This window comes from Syngnathus acus, chromosome 12 (assembly GCF_901709675.1).
Source record: "Syngnathus acus chromosome 12, fSynAcu1.2, whole genome shotgun sequence".
In the NCBI taxonomy this organism is placed as follows: domain Eukaryota; kingdom Metazoa; phylum Chordata; class Actinopteri; order Syngnathiformes; family Syngnathidae; genus Syngnathus; species Syngnathus acus.
The window spans coordinates 4,023,033-4,043,856 of record NC_051097.1 but is presented as its reverse complement, the minus strand read 5'-3'; the positions used below and the strand labels follow the sequence as shown (position 1 = coordinate 4,043,856).

The following is a 20,824-nucleotide window of genomic DNA, read 5'->3' as shown; positions in this document are numbered from 1 at the left end:
TAAAATGGTAAAACTACTTTTTATCAATTGTTGATGGAAGTGTTTATTCAACGCTTTTTTTGCCCCAAACTCTTATTGGAACTGGAGCTGCAAATATTATTTCACTCATATGCTATTTTTCCTTTGTAGAATCTCGATTAAAGTCACACCGCAAAGTACTTTCAACACTTTCCATAGATCATCTATTTCCAGCCCAGGATCCTGTCTTGAGGATTGTGCCACTTCTCGTGATGGTTTTTCAAGACAAAACCAAAAAAAATGTGACTACTGCTCTTAAGTAGAATTACTGACAAAGCAGAAAGCAAGTTGTGAAGCAGAAATTGTGCGAGCGTTACAGTTATGCAAAGCCAAATGCCAAAATGGCAGCATTACTGTCGCCCATCAATAGACTTGGAATTGCCTTTCTCAGCAGAGAAAGTGGTAAAGGTGTGTGGGTGAGTGTGCGACTGAAAGAGGTAAGTGATGTGGAAAGCTATGTAATATTGGTAGAACAATGAAATTGAAACTGCTCGGGTTTATTTTTACAGGCACATTTCATTTCTATTATCAATATTTCATTCAACAGGAATATTATTTCAGGCTTATAAAATAAAATAAAATTCCAATTAAATCTCCCTTCTCATAAACATCCTACTATTGAAGTACAAATGTGGCCCCAAGTTATGTGCCTTTAGAGCACAGGTATCAAACTCAAGGCCCGGGGGCCAGATACGGCCCGCCACATCAATTTGTGTGGCCCGCGAAGACAAATTGTGCATCAAATTCGTGTGTCATTACTAGAATTGAAAATTGTCTTCACTACTAATAATATATATTTTTTTTAAATATTTGACCAGTTTTACTCATCTGATTTGAAAACGAGTTATTTGTCAGTTTGTTTTGTAGCTTTTTCTGTATATAATATGAGGTGCTCATCCATTTATTTGGGTTGACAGTCATAATGGCCTTCCGAAAGAAGTTATGACTACAATGCGGCCCGCAAAAAAAATGAGTTTGACACCCCTCCTTTAGAGTATGTTTAATCGTCTGGAACAACTTATCATATTTATTTAGTACTTATTTGGCTGCAATATAAGTTATATACCGATCTCCAACGCAATTAAGCGTATCCTCTACTGAAGACTTGCAAAGTTACCTTCTAATTGTCTAGTACAGTAAATCCTCAATCACATTGTGTGTCATAAGCAGTGATGCTGCTCCCGATGCTGTTTCTTGTTTTCTGCAAACAATCTAACACGTTACTTTACCAAGTCAAGTAATCAAATTAAAATTACTCATCAACTCACATAATGTTACTACGTCTCATTCATACATAAATTAAAAATGAAATTCGTGACACCCTGTTTTTTTTTTACTTCTTTCAAGGCATAATCAGTTAAACATTGCACTCAGAGGGTTATTTTTCAAATTATGTGGTCTTTCTTTAACACAGAATAAGAAAACAAAAATAACCTCAGACCTGACTACTTCCTGTGTTCAAAGAATAAATGTCAACGACAATAATTGTGACCACAGCCCAGAGGTTTGTGTTGCAACAGAAGACTTGTGGAAAGAATCAATGTTCTTTCTTAACGTGTACAAAAATAACATTTTCAGGCATGCTGAAGTTTAAATTATATAACTGCTTTCACAGTATCTCAGAGTCCTAGAAAATCGGGTAGGGAAATAGTAAGTAATAGGAAGTGACTGTATTGTCACGCAAACTAATTTGCTCAATGGCCTTTGAATGATCACATTTCGGATTTGGAAAGTCTTCATGTAAAAGTTTGCCCACCAATTAACGTTTTAGCACAAAATCATTCTTCGAGAACACGGTTGAACATTTTATGTTGGTTTGGTTGGGGAAAAACCAATGTAGTGACGGATATGTTGGGTTTCAACCCACGCTTCTCAGAGTCTCAGAGGCAACAATACATGCTGCACCATTTTTAGCACAGGAAACATGTCAAACCACAACAGCGACAATGAGCAGACTCTCTGACTCATGCTTGATGACTTCCATTAGGTCTATGCTATTTTTTTTTCTGGTTATGAAGACTTATTCTAATCATTTTCAATCAAGATAAGGATTTTGTCTCTTTTTACACCCAGTAATATAAATTATAATCAGTAACTTCTTCTCCATAAATGTGGTTTTCACAAGTTCCTCATTGTGACAGTATTGTCTCACTTTTTTTCTGTAACACAATGAAATAGGAGAAGAAATATTTCTTTCAAAATTTTCTTTCTTTCTTTCTTTATTTGTAATTTAATATTTGTCTCTCTCTCTGTCTCTCTTTCTATCTCTCCTTTTTTGTACATTTAACATGCATAATCACCATTTTAACACTAGACCAGAGAACTTTGGGCTTCCGGTGCATAATAATGCCCTTTTATCAAGATATTGCTGACCGATGGTGACTGAGTTGTCTCAATACACTCACCACAAGAATCAAATACAGACTGCAGCCTTAAAAAACGGAGTTTGCTTGTCCTTCCAGTGCATGTGAATGTTTTCTGCTGGTGTGTCGGCTTCCTCCCACATTCCAAAATGAAGCATGCGAGTTTCATTGAAGTCTAAATTGTCTCTTGGCCAAAGTTAGGCACCAAATTGCCCCTGAAAAGTGGAGATAGAAAAGGGACTGCTTTTTTATTATGTATACAATGAAAAATTTAATAAAATATCACCCCCACCAAATTACTACAGTAATAATGGTTGCTTTATATATTATTATTTTTATTATATATTATTTTTGGATAGTATGTACAAACAAATATGCCATACTATTTATTATACCTAACTATTATCATGATGATCTCCTAACTTACATTTGAGGAACGATGCTGCCCTCTAACGTAACATTTCAGATACCACTCAGTATAACATTTTAAGGGAAATACTGCATTTTAAAATGGACAATAGCGACAAGTAGTGGTAACAAATAAATATTGCAATGTTTCCACACAAGATTCTATTCAGGCCAGTATCTTGATAATTGCCAACAAATCTGACCTTGGTCATGACTCATGACCGAGTATTAATGGCTCAGATAGATATAAATATTACGGTGACAAATATTTGGAGCTAAAAATTCTCATTATTACTTGCATGGGGTAAAATAAAAGTAAATGAAAAATATTTTATTCAATCCACAGCTCGTCCTAAACACGCACATGCACGCACACACACATACACGTATATGGAGGAGGCAGACATACAGCATAGTTTGTGGCCGTATTTCTGCAGACTATTCCCAGGTCCAGACATTTAGAGTGCATATTTAGCTCCCTCTGTCATCTCACCGCAGTCGAATCTTTGGCACCTGGAGTGGAAAGTTTTTTTGTGCTTTTTTTTCTTTTTTCATGTCTTAAAGAAATAACACACATGCACGCAGTTATGTAACATCACAGTGTTATGAAACTTGTAAGGAAAAATAGCTATTGTATACATCATATGTAAGGATATGAAGAGAATGGGAATAAATGCAGACATTACACTGACACAGGTACTAAAAACTGAATGTGGGCCACACCAAGCCTTGAACATTTTATGTGTGTGTGATAATTACTACTATTTAGAAGCATGTTTATATGCTAAAATGCTGTATAATTATTATTGTCATCCAAAAACTGCTAAAATAGGCAAACTCACCATTTTGGCCTGTTATCAGTTATTTTGAGTTGAAGCCTACTTTAGATAGAGGAAGGCGAGCGGCAGAGGTACTACTCCATCAAACTGCCCTAAAAAAACAATACTGTAACTTCTTTTTTTTAAATTTTGTATGTGTGCTCTTATGTCAAAGTTTTGCTACAAAAGCTTCCAATTGGTTAAACGGTGAAATTGAAAGAGTCTGCATGAAAGCATCCACTAAGGATGCTGAACAGAGACTTCTGATGAATTTAAATAATAAAAACAAGTGCTGTACAGTACATACTGTACATATAAACATATCTCCATTAGTAGTAAATTTAGAATACATTCTTATTACAATAAAAGCAATAATGTAATACATTATAATATTATAATATATTGCGGATGACGGGAGAAAACAATGATTCACATATTTCCAGCGCACCCTATTTTTCTTTCTCTACCAAAAAGATTCACACCTACGACCACAAAATGATGCCAGACACACATACGTACATGCCAGCTAATGCAATTAGGTTTCCCAAGTGGTGTAATGGAAGAAGAAACAAAAACATGATGGTTAGTGACGTCTTTAAGAAAATGTTTTAGTACATATAAAGGGAACATCCCTGAAATATGAGCCAAACCTCAGATAACAGACAATTCGAAATGCTCACTCACATAACCAAAGCGCACAAAGCATGAAGTTCTAGCAAAATAATTTAAAAAACAAAAAGCATGTGAAGCAATCAAAACAAGAGAAAAAGTACAGTGAAAAAATGTGTTGTATTTATTCAATTTTATTTCATGAAATGGTTTCATGAAATAAAAGTATCTGGATCCAAAGACATTATTTAAGTGGAATCATAGTTTAAAAAATCTATCTGGATCCAAATGATCTCTTATCGTGAAACCCCTTGCCAAAACAAAATAGAGTAAATTCAACAAACAATCTGATCTTTTTCATTTGTCCAACTATTTTCTCCAGCTCACAGTCTTATACCCTTAAAACTGCTGGGTTAAAATTTGAACCGACCCAGGAAGTTGGAACAATTTGACCCAAATCCGTGTCGTTTTGCAAAAAAACATTTTTGGGGGTATTTGTACCAGAAAAAGATTTGCTGTGTGTAAAACAACTGGTTGAATTTTCAACACATCAGTTTTAAGGGTGGAGATATCCTCTAGTACAGTGGTTCCCAAAGTGGGCGGTACCGCCCCCCTGGGGGCGGTGGAAAGATCTGGGGGGGCGGTGAGGAAGAAAGGGGCGGTAGGGGGGCGGTAGGGGGGCGGCAGTCGATTTGTACACAACACGCCGCTCTGGCCCAGCCAGTTTTTGGTTACAAAAAAAAATCTCTGACTGCTATCAAGTGCTGTGGAACAAGGTCAAGATGTACTTCATTGCCTTCCCAACATCATATTTAGTAGAACAGGGCTTCAGTGCAGTCACCTTGCTTCTTTCCAAGCAAAGAAACCGACTGAAAATTACTGACGGCGGGGATCTTCGACTTCTTCTTAGTGAGTTCCAGCCTGATGTTGAGAAGCTTATGTCCCTGCACCAAGCACATCCATCCCATTAATATTACGTGTGAGACAATGAAGGTTACTGGTGGAATGTTTATTTACGATTCTATGTTGCTGAAACAGTTAAAACTGCTAAAAAATAAATTGGTTTACTAAATACTAAATTGGGTTTTATTTGTGAAATACACATTTGTGTTTAACCTTTCTCTTTTCAAATTGCAGCAAACCAAATATCAAGAAAGAGGTGTTTGTTTCCATATGTGCCTTGGGGGGGGGGGGGGGGCGCTAGGAATTCACTGGGGAGCCAAAGGGGGCGCCAGCCTGCAAAAGTTTGGGAACCACTGCTCTAGTACATGGCCCAATTGAATAAATCATTATGAACGTTTCCTCTACTACTTGTGGACCCCTGCATACTCGCAGCAGAGCATCCGTGGATTTTCTTACAGTGCTTATCTGGAGCCTATAGCAGTCAACATCAGACAAAAGGCAGACTACCGTATTTTCCGGACTATAAGGCGCACCTAAAAATCTAAAATTCTCTCAAAAGCCAACAGTGCGCCTTATATATGGACCAAATTCCTAAATTTAAACTGGCCCGAAGCATTGTGTCACGAAATCAATCATAAGTGGCCCGCTGAAGACTATGAATCGTGAATCAAAAAAACTATGGGTCATTATTTTGTGATTATAAAGTAATTTGTTGCATCTGAAGTTGAAATAAAAAAGATAAAATGGAGAATGATTTGATTTGGAATAAAAATCTGACATGATGCATTAATGGTGCACCTTATAGTCCGGTGCGCCTTATATAAGGACAAAGTTTTAAAATGGGCCATTCATTGAAGGTGCGCCTTCTAGTCCGGTGCGCCTTCTAGTCCGGTGCGCCTTATAGTCCGGGAAATACGGTACACTTTTGAGAGTGGCAGTGCACATATTTAGAGAGACAACAATTCAGTGAGTCGGTGAGTGGGAGACAAACCCATGCAGCCTGCACAAAAGTCAAGCAAATGTAGCACTATAGTACCTATGGAAAAGCTGAGTGTGCGAAAAGGAACAAAATCAGCTGTTTTAGGAGTAGATCAGCTGTCTAAATAAAAGTCATCCTACAAATTTTGAGAAGTGCCAGGCCACCCCATGCTGTTAAATTAGCGCTTAGAGGAAAAGGTTGGAGACCTCCATCTTAAAGTAACCTGCATCCTAGTCATGCTTTGTTCTATTTCCAATTGTGTTTTAATTTTTCTTCCAGCATATTTAAAAAGGTTGTTGCAGGTCACAGAGGTAGGCTTTAGGTCTTCATCAAACAAAGGAAGTGGCCATATATGGTCGTTTCCTTGGCCCTACTGCCGGGCCTCTTCTCAGGGAGTGTCAGCCTGGACTGTGCAGTGATCTGTAATTACACTTGGCCGAGTCAATGAGTGCCACATGAGTGTTGGTTCTGAAGTAGCTACTTTTCTTAAAATGTTTCAAATTGGAGTTAGAACACACGTGCATAAACATGTAATCACATGCTCACATATGTAACAGCAGACCATGTTTAGAGGAGTATACAGGATATGCTTGCATAACACTTCCTTGTCTGGACATCATTTTACAGAAACACCCACAGTGACAATCATAGGTGGGTAACATAAAATCACTGTGAAACAAACATTCTTTAATTTAGGACTGCAATAAAATTAAAACAATCAGGACAACAATAACAACAACTGGATTTGTGTATAAAAATAGACACATACCGACTGACTAAACTAATTGAAAGTTGGTGATGAATTAATGCAATCGGCTTTTTATGGATGCGTATAATATTTAGTAGTAGCTTTGCACAAGCACAATTCATCTGCAGTCTTTTTACAGAGAGGTGAACCCTTTGTTTTAGAGCACAGGTGTCAAACTCAAGACCCGGGGGCCCGCCACATCATTTTATGTGGCCCACAAAGAAAAATTGTGCATCAAATTTGTGTGTGATTACTAGAATTGCAAATTGTCTTCACTTTTAATGTCTTTTTTTTTTTTTCAAAATATTTGACCAGTTTTTACTCGTCTGATTTGAAAACGAGTTATTTGTCAGTTTGTTTTGTAGCTTTTACTGTATATAATATGAGGTGCTCATACATTTATTTGGGTTGACAGTCATAATGGCCCTCCGAAAGAAGCTATGACTACAATGCGGCCCGCGAAAAAAATGAGTTTGACAACCCTGCTTTAGAGGAAGTCTCAATCTGCAGAAGGCTCCAATAACCCCACAAAACAACATTACTATTGCTGGCCGCTTTTTGTAAAAATAGTTGTTTCAGGGGTCACTAAGCCACAAAGTTGGCAACATCGTGTTTCCGCTGTAAACCGTCAGCATTTACCTGGAACAGACCCCAACAAACAGATTACAAGCAACCTTTGTGAAGTGAATATTAAGTGTGCTGTAGTTCCTCACCTTTTGTGTACTTTGACCGAAGACTGTCAAAAAACACTTACAATCAAACATTTTAAAAGACAACAGTGAAACTAGAAATGAAATTACAAATCAATTATTGTTTTAGCTCTTAAGATGTGTGATCTCTTGCTGATTTGACTGATTCCACTTGGTTGGATTGTGGTCAATGACTAGACTTCTTGTTTTTTTCTGCGCCTTTATGATCAGTTCATACTGTAAGTATAAACATCTTAAACCATGGGGCAGTACGCTGACCAGTTTGGGGTAAGTCCCTAGTGTAATGGTGGTTTCACAGTTATTTCCCAGAACAGCTCTACAAAACATGCAGTATCGTGAGGATAAGGCTTTTCACTTGTGAGAATAAGCAAACTTAAAACATTTGTTTTTATCTATGAAAAAACACTATTAGTTTGTGTTTTATGCTAGGTTCCTTGAATTTTGCTTTCATCTCATTGTTGATAGTTCTAATGATGCAGATGAATGTTTGAGTTGCACTATTTGTGTTTTATGCTAGGTTCCCTGTATTTTGCTTTTATGCAGATGAATGTTTGAGTTGCACTCAGAGATATACCTTAAGAGAAGATTTGACAATGCATTCTTACCAATAAAAAAGTGCATGCAGCACTTCTCCACAATTGATGACAAATGTTTGTCATGCTCAAAGGCATTTTTGCAATACAGACAGAAAACATCATCAAAACGGCACCGAGAAATCAATGTATTCAAGTTGGGTAAGCTTAGTAATGGGCAGGTGGCTTCATGTCTTCCATCAGTAAGTTAGTTCATTCATACTATTTATGTCCGTTCTCACAAGCTATTTACCTATTTATGGTTAGCTATCTGGTTAGCTATAACTATTAACTATTAATGGCGCATCACATACTTTGAATAATTATTCCCACTCCATTGATCGTAGTAGAGGATGTCTTGACTGTATGTTTCGTCTTTACAGTACCAAGAAACCAAGTCGGTCAAAGTATGAAATGAGAACAACAATTTTAGGCATACATTCTTTATAGACGTCTGAGCTTTCTGACAAACAGTCTGTTCTTGTCATGAAGCTATTACATATATCCTTAGATCTTCATCCATCTGACATCTGCTATAACCTCAAAATATACCGGAACTCATGTGAAGCCACGACATAGTCTCTGGTTTTGCTTTCCAGATATCGTTTTGGAAACAATAACCCGGTTGATGGAACCACAATGACGGGCTTTTCCTCACTCTGACTTTCATAGTTTATAATACTGGCTTGGTGGACAATGAGAGGGACCAAAATGATGTGTGCCACAATGACACTGTGTCGCATGCGCACCACAATGAACTCATGTGAGATTATGCTCTTGTTATACTGTTCCCTGTGAAACAATTGAGCTCTAAAGAATTCATATACAAATAATTAAGGTAAAGATGTGCATATAAATCAATGCTGTAAAAAAACAAAACAAAAAAAAACACTCGTTGGAGATCATTTCATTGTAGTGAGAGGAAATTAATTAGATGTTCTTCTCTTTTCAGTCCTCATTGCTCCTTCTTCGCCCTAAAATTTCTCAAGCGCGTAAAAGTCTGGTTTGAGTCTAACCACAACACAACCACAGCGTCCATCTTTACAGACACAAATAACTCATGCAGGCCCTCTGCAGCCACACCCTCAAACAAAAATAGTTTTGACAAAACATGGCACTAGCGGGAATTCAATTATGTGCAAAAAAATATTTCATTATATCATGTAGAGTATAATGTGACATACCAACAGGTCATTTTAATTCTGAAATCAAATCCATAATCAAATAACATTTGTATTGACAAGGTGTTTATATTCCACCACCAAGACCCATTTAAAATATTGGTGTGGTGCATTTTGTTGCATGAGCCTTAGTCATTACAACAACTTTACTAAAATGGGTTTGCAATACGTTGTTCCCTTGAAGTCATAAACTGGAGAAAAACATATCTACATTTTCCACCCTATCATCCTCCCGGCAACATGAACGTACAGCCGCAACTATGAAGAACACGCCCTGGTGAGGCAAACTATGTAGCCAATCAAACGCAGCCAGTCATCCTGGAAACTGTCCAATATGAACAGAAAGGGAGAAGTCATCCAAAGCTACATTTGTGTTCTTAAAATAAAATCGCAATTCTCTGTCTACCAGACTGACATGCATATTGCTCAATCCTTTACGTGGCATTCCACCCTGATGGACGTAAACTATTCTGGTAACCTTCACTCTCACAGTGTTGAGAATTGTTATAGATTAGCAATAAATCATTGGGAAATTGGAAAAGAATTACGAGAATCTTTTAGTCACTGGCTAGATTTCAGTATTGGATCATCTGGCTGTGCCTGTTATGTAAAGAGGAAGTCCCTAAGAGTAATGACAACCTTGAAGATGAATGCAAGACTTTTTTGAAGGACACAAGTCTGAGTGGAGAAATTTGATAGCTATATATGAAGTATAATTCCACAGTCATCGAGTGCAGAAGAATTTGAGATCTGGTCTCTGATGTAAGTGAAGACATTTTGCAAGACTTTTTGGTGTGTGTGAATTAAGATAGGCGGGATTACACAAAAAAACTACCAAAAAATACAAATGTAACAATAACCATCACACAACCAGCAACCATCTTCCTCCGGGCTCAGATGTTTTTTTTTTTAAATGTGTCAATAATTCATTGAAATTATTTGTATTTGTGGCGGCCTTTTCACAGTGACTCTTAGCGAGTTATGTATACGAGTTGTATCAGGATCAGTATCACAAAATATATATATTTCAAGCCAATGCTACAAACTATATACCGTAAATTCCGTACTATAAGCTGCTACTTTTTTCTCAAATTTTGAACCCTACGGTTTATAGTCCGGTGCGGCTTATATAGGTTTTTTTCCGTGCTTTTTCTCATGACTAATACACTTATACACTCATAAAAAGGCTGTGGACCGCTGTTGTGCTGTTATGTTAATAAAAGTTATGCGTCCCTAAATATTCGTCTCTTTCCTGACAATCATCTTTGTGTATATTCTCTTACAAATGGGAATTAAACATTAAAAACCTTACGCGATCATGCGACGACTTTACATGCATATTCCAATCGGACACTGAGAAGGAAGATTTTGCTGGTTTCGGTGGACAGGAGGAAGACAAAGACGGCTCTCAGTGACTTTGTTGACTGGTATGTTTTTTTTCACCCGCTTAGTTAGTGCTGTTACTTCCGTGTTTACAACGAAATGTTAATATTATTAAAACTTTAGCCCAGCTAGTGCTGTTACTTCCGTGTTTACAACGAAATGTTAATGTGATTAAAACTTTAAAAAGGCTTTCTGCGTACTGTCTTTCTTTGTAAATAACTCGTGCGCACATGCGGTTTATAGTCCGGTGCGGCTTATATAAGTATAAAACGAAGAAAATCACAAATTTTAGCTGGTGCGGCTTATACTCCGGTGCGGTTTATAGCCGGAAATTTACGGTATATATTTTTTACAATCAACCAGCATAACAACAAAAATATCCACTTTGCTTCTTTCAGTGCGTGTGAAAAGGCTAGTGGTGCGATATGACACCATTAGAGGAAAACACTGAAGAAGTTCACATGATCATGTGATCATAACACATGCATATTCTTTTGTTCCATCCTAGAAATGGCAACAGTGAGAAAACCAGACAGCTCTCCGATTGATCACGAAACAGTTGTTGAATGAACAATTCACACTGTGTATCTCTTCAGTCTCGTCCAGACTCGAGATAATGGAGCTCAAGCAATAACAAGTGCCATTTGTATTGTTATAATGTTTTTGTTTTTTTGCTCTTTGTCTACATTTTTAATTTTCTCCAAAAAGAAGACACACTATTTAAGTTGTGCTTTCATAAAATGAAGACTTACGCTGTTGATGTTTCATTTTAAATGGAGTTAAATGTATACCTGTATAAACAAAACAAATAGTTTAGCATTTTGCTCCCTTTCAGTGCCGAATGTAAACCAGGAGTTCGAAAACTATGTATGAATCAAACTGTGATTTGTTATATTCATTTATATTTATACACTTTCACCATTATACCCTCTCTTTTCTAAAATAGTCCCACAAACTTAAAACATAGCATTGGCTAAGAGATTAAGGGCCCCTATTTTTGTAAGCAGGTGCCCAATAATAGTTTTTATCCAGTTGCATCTTATCATACTGATGATGACAAAGCAAATCAAACCGATCACAATTACAAACATAAGTATATTTGATCCACCTAGAAATAAAACCGTAGTCTTCCAGTTCATGAAATTTCCTTGTGTTTAAAATAAACTGACTACCAGAACAACATGCCTAAATGGAAAAGAGAAGTGAGAAAATATATCCAAACCAGACACAGAAATAACATCACCCACCCAATCATCATGGAATATTGTGTGAAACAGTAATGATGACAGTGGACGTTATTTTTTTATTTTAATGTCCTCATTTTGGGTACGCCTGTGTTACTTTATCTAATCTCTGCATTTCCATATTGCCACAGCAGAACAATATATTGGAAAATACAACATTTAGTTATATATCTGATCAGGTCATAATTCATTCCCTGCGACTGGGGACCTGTCAGAAAATAGACTGGTGGAACGTTTAGATGATGATGATGAAATTTGATGATAATGTAAGGATAATGAACGGGTACCTCCCTTCTCAGCTTTATTGATACGTATGGCGTATTTAGGTCTTTATAAGCATGCAGATGTAAAAGTAATTCAATACAAACCCCCCAAAATATGCAGAGTCCACTATTCAAAATAGTATACTAGTGCAAAGCACGTTTGCAGTTAGTTAAATATGACTCATCTTATTCCAGTGCATTTTGTGTGGTCTTTCATGCATGTAAATTAGTTTACTGGTGCAGTTTACAATTTCTATTGTGCAAAAAGTGCATTGTCCTGCTAATTGTATAATTTTGTACAGCTTTCCCATGTTGCATTACATTGATTTTCTTCTTCTGTGGACAATGACACTCGTGCAGGAAGAACATAATAATAATGATGTAACATATCATATTTATTTGTACCAACCAGGCAAAATGCCCTTTAGAAAACTGACAATTCTACCCATTTGTTGTTCTTTTGAGCCACATCTAACATAGTTATACACACGGGATATTCCCACAGAAAAGAGGCAAAGCCATCACTATCTGGTTCAGTTGACAATTTAAGATGATTCAGTCTCCTCCTGCAGACAAATTGTCAATTATCCGAGTAGACCTCAGTCAGACATTTTTCTGTCTGTCAGGAAGTTGAGTCATTGTCACAGCTCTTGTTTTTAAATTTACATCATGATAGGGCATTTTCTTGGATTAATTTAATTCTTTGTGTGTGTATGTGTGTTAGCCCCCACACCACAAACCAAAGGAAGAGTGGGGGAGACAGACAAGAGGTGGACCATGGAGCGGTTAACCTCATGACATCAGAGTCTCGGCCCTGATTGGCTGCTGACAGAAGCATGCAGATAAAAAGGGCAGCGGGGAGACTGCAATAGCATCACAGGGCAGCGCACAGCATCCAGGGAACATACTACGATCAAACCTCACCAGTCTCCACTCTTCCTGCTACTCCAAACAAGGTTAGTATATGATCATTATATATAAATGACAAAATGGAGTGTTTGGAAGGGACTGTGGTTTGATGGAGCTAATAATTATTTGCAATGTTTTGCTTTTAATAGCTGCAAGAACATGTAATGTAAAACATGTGGAATGTAGTCGTAGGATTAGTCAAAGTGAATTACATGTTACTAGATAATTGTACCCCAGCAAATAGTTGTGATTGGTTGGGTCAATTTTATTTGAGCATTTTACAGTTACAAATTCCCAAATAATTCCCCAAATGTTCATTTTCATTTATGCAAGATGCTGGGGGATGCGGGGCAGTACACCTGATTTTCCCCTCACAGTTCCCCATCCAACATCTTTAGGGGGAGTAAAGAGAATTGATCAACAGCAGTGTCTTGCTTCTGAGACGGAGTGGTAGAAAATCCCTTCGACTTGTTGGAAAGCCAAAAAAAAAAACATGAGTTTGGGCTAAGCGGCAACAGATTACTAGGCATGGTTTTGGAATGAGATGTTAGTTTTTGCTCTGGATGTCTGCTTGGGTGGGTGTAGTGCTTGGCCGTTCAGTTGTTCCCATAATTTCGGGTCTTGTGGCAGATGCAATTTAATTTGAACTTGCAATTTAACTCTTTACATGGTGTATTTTGAACATTGCTAGAAATTACATAGCCAGAGTCCAAACAACAGAGATGAGTCAACAGTCAAGCCCAAAATTCATCACACCCCTGGAGTTATTATTTTAAAACTGTATTGTGTTGTTTCAATTCAACATGAGTGCTTTATATTTTTCTTTTGTTCTTCTAGACACCAAACAGACACGATGAAAGTGGCATTTGTATTTGTTCTGCTCTTTGCTGCAGTTCTCTGCCGACCAGTGAGTTTCCTCTTTGTTTTCTTTAAAATGCATTTCTACGTCAGGAATTGGAACCCATATTTTCCTCTTAGTTGAGTTAAATTGTATGAAACATGACAATTACTTGGTAACGGTGCGATTGCATGGATTAAGAAATACTAGTACAAACCAGCCAATCAAGTTAAAGCAAAGTTCTTTATTTCTCACTTTGCATGATACCAGTAAATATCTAATACGCTGAGATTTTTTTGTCCTCTCACAATCTCACACAATTTTCCTATTCCAGTTATTATTTCAACATTACAAATATAGTGTGGTTTGTATTGATTGTGATTGTTTGCTTCTCAGGCAAAAAAATATTCTGACAGTTCGGCGGAGAGTTCTGAAGAAGTGGTGGGTGTAAAGTCGGACAGTCAGACAGAGAGACAGTGCAACCTCCACGTTGATTGTTCATATTGTCCACAGGTCAGACGATCTGGAGCGTCACTCTTCAGGAAAAAGATGGCCCAATTGACTCGCTTCCATGTGTCACCATTCAGGGTACAACATTTCTGCAATTCAAACTAAAACGGACAATTTTATATATGTTTACTTAGATCAAACATTGGAACTCATCAGTACGAATGTTTTTACAGTTGTTCCAGAATTTTTTAGCACCTGTTGCTATGGGTTCAGATGAGAGCACAGATGGTTCTAAGGAGGTAAGACATGAAGAATACAATACAGTACATAGTGTCAAGTATAATTGTGAATCTTTGGATTTCAACAGGCAGCAGTCGAGAGTCCAGCTTTAATCAACTTTGAAACTACAGATGATGCTACAACAGACACACCCTCCGTTGACAACCAAGATGAACCAAGTAAAGACGGTGATGATGACGACAATGACGACGATGATGATGATGATGATGATGATGAAGAGGAATCAGAGGAGAGTGTGAGTAGTTAAAACAAATCCTGTCTTTCCCTGTCATATGGAGTTCCACAGGGTTCTATTTTGTGGCCCTTGCTGTTTTCATCTAATTTGCTGCCCCTAAGCTCCATCCTATGAAAACACTGTATTTCTTTTTACCGCTATGGGGATGACAATCAGATCTATGTCCCGCTGAGCAAAAAGGATGATTTCTCCTTTTAGCCACTTTTGTCTTATCTGGGAAAATCAAAGCCTGGGTGGCACTAAACTTCTTGAAACTTTGGTGTTTGGTCACAGAGTGCCCTGTACCCTGTTGAACAGCCAACAGTTTCGAACTTGCATCTTTAATTGGACAGTGCACTTGAATTGGTTGTTGTTGTTAAATCTTTTCATGTTGATATGTGATTTGTCCCACTAGGAAAGTGAAGAGGAAGACGAAGAAGAGAGCTCAGAGTCGGGCGAGTCTTCCACTGTTGCTCCCGAGACAGTAACCCCTGTAATTGTGACCGAAGAGCCCCTGTTGCCCACCATTGTCACAGACACAGATTCGGGCCGCGGTGACAGCATGGGAAGATACCCCAGCGAGTACAAGAGCTATGTCTACGCGGAGGAGAAGACCTACCACAAGGCTCCTTCATCTTACAAGTCCTATGAATATGTTGACACAGGCAAAAAATCAGGCTATGACATGCCCATTGGCAATGAGGTGGAGAAGTCACCAGAGGTGTACAACAGTGAGGTCAGTTGTATTTTTTTTTTGTTGCATATTGTTTTTGTGGACATTCAGGTCTGACTCATTTCAGATTTAAGGGGAAAAACAATCAAAGCATAAATTATACATCTTCATAAAAAACCAAGAGCAACAAAAAAACCCCCTTTGTGGCAAGGGGGATACTTTATTCCCCATTCGGTTGGTTAAAACGGTAAAGTGGTGGTTATATTTACAAGGCCTCAATATCCTGCAAGCTCCGACTATGTTTTTGTGGTGTAAGACGTGAAGCTTTTTCCCAGTCAAACATTTTTTGTACTGTGATCAGTCAACAGAATATCAGTGTCACATTGGAAACACACAGAGACACAAAGCGTGTCTTAATATTAGTTTTTTTTTTTTTTTAATTCAGAGGTAGCTAAATGTAGTATGTAAATGTAGTATATGTAATTTCAGTGACTGGAAATTCTTTGATTTAACACCAGTTTATACAACATAACACTTTGCCAAGACCAAGACCACCATCGATGTTGCGTGTGCTCTGCAAAACCAAAATAAGCCAATATTGCAAAAACTGTAATGCCCCGGGTGCAAGCTTTCAAAGGAAGAAAACAAAATACAGTGGTTGAAAAACTCAGGGGCATAATTTAAGAAAATCCAAATTACAGACTTTCAAGTGGCGCGTTGACATTGCCAGTTGGATTATTCCCCTCTTTAAATGAGTCCTGGTCCATCTGGCAGTAGCCAGTCTTGAGGTGTCCTGAATTGGACTACTACTCCGTCTAAGCCTGCATGTTTGCGTTAAGTCTATAAGTAAACATAGAGATGCCCTCAATTAAATATAGTTTACACACGCTGACTCTGATGGCTCACTTATATATGGCAACATAAAATCCAAAGGCCTTAAGTATAGGTTAATCAAAATATATAAAAAAACAGATATCCTATCCATTTTTACACACAGCATGTAAAGCAGAAAATAGCCTACAGGAAATACAGTCCTGAAATTAAAGCCACTGCCTTTCAGTGAACCATTGGCAGCCCAAAGCGACACTAAATCTTTAGTTCAGTCAATCCAATGATGTCTGTCAAATTCTGGCAGCCTCTGTGTACAGTGTTCCTTTCAATACCATAAATGTTTACTAAAGTATACCTTGCACCAAAGTCTTGTATTTATTTTGTAACTGTAAAGCTGTCATAAAGCCTTCCGTCTCTTTGTTTCAGATTTATCAGGGGCACTCTGACGTACTGGAGGAGGACAGCAGCACTCCTGAGAACCAGGAAGTTCTTCCAGTAGAGGAGGAGGAGAACGATGGCACAAACGATAGCGGAAGCTCCACAGATGTGGAGGAAGAAGAAGAGTCTGAACACGAGCAGAGCAGCGAGGAGGCTACATCCACACCCGGGGCTGCTGACAGCGATTCTGACGAGAGTGACAGCATGGAAAGTGACTCAGATGAGCAGGAGATGAGCCCCGAAACCACTGACATGCCCGCGGTCATCACCGCCAAATAAGTCGTCCAGAAACTCAGGTGGTGTCCCTCATAAGGGGTTCATGGCCTATTCTAGTTCATCTGTCCACTTTGGAGACACTTTCTACGGGAGGGACCAACAGAACCAATGTTTGTTTACTATCAATTATTGTCTGAGTTCTGAAAATATTTTTGAGCTAATTGGCACATTATTTATCAGATTCAAACAGGTTCTGTTGAATTTTGAATGAAAAGATCCAAAATTGTAAATGATGACAAAAAAAGATTAATCAGGAGGAAAATATTTGACTTGGCGCAGCAGGAAATAAATCAAAATCCAAGGGGCGCATTCAAGGTAACATGAACTTGCATGCAAATATGGGTCATCAGTTCAAAAGCATCATGACTTTGCCATATATTTGCCTCATGTGGGCTGAAAATTGTTGCTTGCTACATTATAACATCTGCTGGTGTCTTCGATTCTTTACATGACATGTGGCTGCACCCCATGTCGATTGTAATGTATTATTTTGTACCATTTCTAAAATATAAATAAAATTATTTTAATTAAATCCACCCTGCGTATGACTTATTTTGATCCAAATGGTAAGATTAATTATTTTTTTGCTGACATAGAGCATATCGAATCATTAGATTGATGAATAAAGAGATCATGAACGACTTCCAATAAAAAATGATTACCAATTGGAAATGAAAGAAGAAAAGTGACATCATCAGCTCAAAACGAACAATCTCAACCATGAGTTTTTGGTTTAGTGTACCTCGAAGATTTTTGGCATCCCACGAATACCCCAAAAGTAGACTGTAACACAACTGATAAAATGAAAGTCATTTAATTTTGTCTCCTCAATTTGAACATTTAATTCTCCAGCATTGCCTTGTTTTTAAATAAAATCATAAATTAAATCAATATTGTCTTGAAAGTAATATAATTTGAAAACATCTAAATAAATAATAAACACATTTTCTTGTATGTCTTTTTTGCAACATTTACTACAAAAAACAGAGATCCTTTAAATAAGGCATTTAACTTCCAATATCACAAACAAAACGAAAATAATATTCAACCCCACAATCAAAGTTTTACTTTCTTTTTATGAGTCATACCTATATGATAACAGATTTGCTTACACACAATTAAAATTGGATGTCTGGATGTGTCTTTAATTCATGCCTTCTCCCACTAGATGTCATTAGACACTTTGAAAACTACTATCCTGCAGTACACTGAGCAGACACAATTTAAGGGCACATCTGCACAATCTAGTGCGAAGAACTGCAAGAAATGAAGTTTGGATTGTATACAATTCTCTAATGGTTTGTCATTGTTGCAATAGAGAGGATTTTTGATCCAGTTGGTTTTTTTTTCAGTTTGATCTGAGCTTGTGTTGGAGAGTACTACCGAATGAAGTGTCCGGCAAGTGTACAGAATTCAAAGTACTTGTTTGATGTCGTAATCAATGTGAGCACTGTAAAGTACACATATGTCAAAAAATAAATATCTTTACCAATGCAAAATTGATGTATTATGGTCTAACTATACTGGCTCTTGTGAGGATGTTGCAAGTGTGCCTTAGTCTTAGACCAGTGTGTGCTTTCATTTTTTTCATCACATGCATTGTGTAAGTGACCCTTTTTTTTTTTTTTTTGTGACAAAACAAACATGGCGACATCTTTTTTTTTTTTTATATATTGTTTTTATGGAACACAACATTTATTTTTGGTACTTTAGATGTACAGTATGTACATCTGATGGTATATGTGAAAACAGTGGCAATACATCTTATTCATTAGAACAGTTGATATAAATAAATAATAAGTAGAAATAACATTATTATCCTGATTTGTTGGCAGCTTTAACACAATATGTTTGTTCTAAAACACAATGATTCCAATCAATTTTGAGTCCAGAATCATACCATTTTTAATTATTGTATATATTTTTTGTTTTGCGTGCTCCATGTTCAGTTGTCTCCTCTTCTTTCAGTGATGTGAGCCTCCGTGGAGACAAATGACTCCTCAGAAGATTCCTTGGAAGATTCCTCAGAGGAAGGCTCAGTGGATCCCTCTGAAGATTTGTTCGGTGTCTCCTCAGAGGATTCTTCGTATGACTCCTCAGAGGATTCTTCAGATGACTCCTCAGAGGATTCTTCAGATGACTCCTCAGAGGATTCTTCAGATGACTCCTCAGAGGATTCTTCAGATGACTCCTCAGGGGATTCTTCAGATGACTCCGCTAAAAATTGTGGCTGTGGCATCTCGGACGACACCTCAATGGATTTCTCGGACGACTCACTGTCGGACGCGACTCTGGACTCTAATGAGTCACGTGACTGAGCTGACTCGGAAGAAAAACTCAAGTTGTCCATAGCCAGTAATTCTTGTTTGTGATTATTTTCAGGAATCTCAGCATCCTGATGCCAGTTCTCATCAACCTTTAGAGAGAACATGAACAATCACCATTTTAGAAATGTTATTTTTCAATTCGAAAGACAGCAATATTCACAATCATTCGTTTACATAGTATATTGGTTTTACACTCCCATTTATGATTCAAACAATAATATAAAATTATACTAGATATACAAAATGCATCAAATAATGGTATCAAGTCTGGTATTTGTGTAAAAAAAATAAAAAAAACAGGTGAGTGAGCAGTACATGAATGCAGCCTTACTGGTTTAGCAGATGCTGCAGCAAGAAGTACAACAATCAGTGAAAATGTTGGAAGATCCATCTTTAATTGGTTCCTGCAAATAAAAGTAAAGTTACAAAATCACAGTACATATGACCAAAAACCATCATAAAACAATGCCGTACTTATGTAAAAAAATGTCACTGTTTTAAGAAATATATATTACAAATAATGATTAATTGTAATAGATTTACCTTTTTTCCCTATGATACCAGAACAGCACCTAGATATTTCAGTTCTCTAAGACCTCTGTGTTGAGTCCAAAAAGATGTGGGAGTGTCATTTGACATGATCTGATGCTTAAGTATGCTGTGCAGAGAGGCTGGGCAGGACTATTGTGCGATTTGTGGACAGGATTGAGTAAGAGTAGGTTACCTGCAGCCGGGGAGCAGAGGAGGAGCAAGAAAACCCGGACAACACAAAATGTAGATTCGGTTTTTCAGTTGCACTTGGCAGATTTTCTGGTTCAGGATAATGCCATGCGGTTTAGTAAACATCTGAATACTAAACTATGATTGTATGATTTGAAATGACTTTCAGCTCACTGGAATTTGTGTGGAAGGTTTTGTGACCTTGTGGATGGCATCTGCATAGAATATTGTGTTATAAGTGAACTTTTAAATGGTAATATAAAGACATTGTTGGATTCTTTCATTTATTGCTTTAACCCTTTGTTGTTCAATTGTGACTTTCATACGTATGTGCATTGAGAAATGTATTATGGAAAATGAAATATAGTAAGAGCATGTATTTTGCAGGTATGCGTGTATTTTGGCCATATTTGAAATTTCTTTCATACATCTGGTTAGAGTGTGGTGCTATGCGGCTCACAGTACAACTGATGAAAAGATTACCGTATTTTCTGGACTATAAGTCGCTACTTTTTGTATTCGTTTTGAACCCTGGGGCTTAAAGTCCAGTGCGGCTTATTTATGGATTTTTCACGATTTTTATGATATTGTATGATTAGTGCATATTCTGTTATATATGGAAATTAAATGTTATAGTACAGAAATGAAG

At 37.4% G+C, this 20,824-nt stretch overlaps 4 protein-coding genes across 6 annotated transcripts in view; 2 read left to right on the top strand and 2 right to left on the bottom strand.

The window, feature by feature from the left end:
• The window catches only part of LOC119131662 (lymphocyte antigen 75-like), a 1,013,224-nt gene that overhangs the window by 542,336 nt on the left and 450,064 nt on the right, over window positions 1-20,824 (top strand). The window lies entirely within an intron of this gene.
• The window catches only part of LOC119131727 (C-type mannose receptor 2-like), a 399,366-nt gene that overhangs the window by 93,681 nt on the left and 284,861 nt on the right, over window positions 1-20,824 (bottom strand). The window lies entirely within an intron of this gene.
• spp1 (secreted phosphoprotein 1) lies at window positions 13,002-17,492 on the top strand. The gene is made up of 8 exons (XM_037266436.1): window positions 13,002-13,155; window positions 13,946-14,015; window positions 14,343-14,387; window positions 14,460-14,534; window positions 14,630-14,695; window positions 14,764-14,931; window positions 15,326-15,646; window positions 16,841-17,492. Exons 2-8 carry the CDS (start codon window positions 13,962-13,964, stop codon window positions 17,129-17,131), a joined length of 1,020 nt encoding a protein of 339 aa, XP_037122331.1. The 5' UTR covers window positions 13,002-13,155; window positions 13,946-13,961; the 3' UTR covers window positions 17,132-17,492.
• LOC119131753 (autophagy-related protein 11-like) lies at window positions 18,793-20,147 on the bottom strand. The gene is made up of 3 exons (XM_037266461.1): window positions 19,999-20,147; window positions 19,787-19,859; window positions 18,793-19,544 (listed from the first exon to the last, which is right to left on the bottom strand). The coding sequence occupies exons 2-3, from the start codon at window positions 19,844-19,846 to the stop codon at window positions 19,074-19,076; spliced, it is 531 nt and encodes a 176-aa protein (XP_037122356.1). The 5' UTR covers window positions 19,847-19,859; window positions 19,999-20,147; the 3' UTR covers window positions 18,793-19,073.

What these genes read in the sequence shown, in the direction of transcription:
- LOC119131753 (XM_037266461.1), bottom strand. Translation starts at nt 19,846, where the DNA reads ATGGATCTTCCAACATTTTCACTGATTGTTGTACTTCTTGCTGCAGCA. An exon ending in CTGCAGCATCTGCTAAACCA is followed by an intron (nt 19,545 to 19,786) that starts GTAAGGCTGCAT and finishes TTCTCTCTAAAG; the next exon opens with GTTGATGAGAACTGGCATCA.
- spp1 (XM_037266436.1), top strand. Translation starts at nt 13,962, where the DNA reads ATGAAAGTGGCATTTGTATTTGTTCTGCTCTTTGCTGCAGTTCTCTGC. An exon ending in CGGAGAGTTCTGAAGAAGTG is followed by an intron (nt 14,388 to 14,459) that starts GTGGGTGTAAAG and finishes TATTGTCCACAG; the next exon opens with GTCAGACGATCTGGAGCGTC. An exon ending in TCCATGTGTCACCATTCAGG is followed by an intron (nt 14,535 to 14,629) that starts GTACAACATTTC and finishes ATGTTTTTACAG; the next exon opens with TTGTTCCAGAATTTTTTAGC.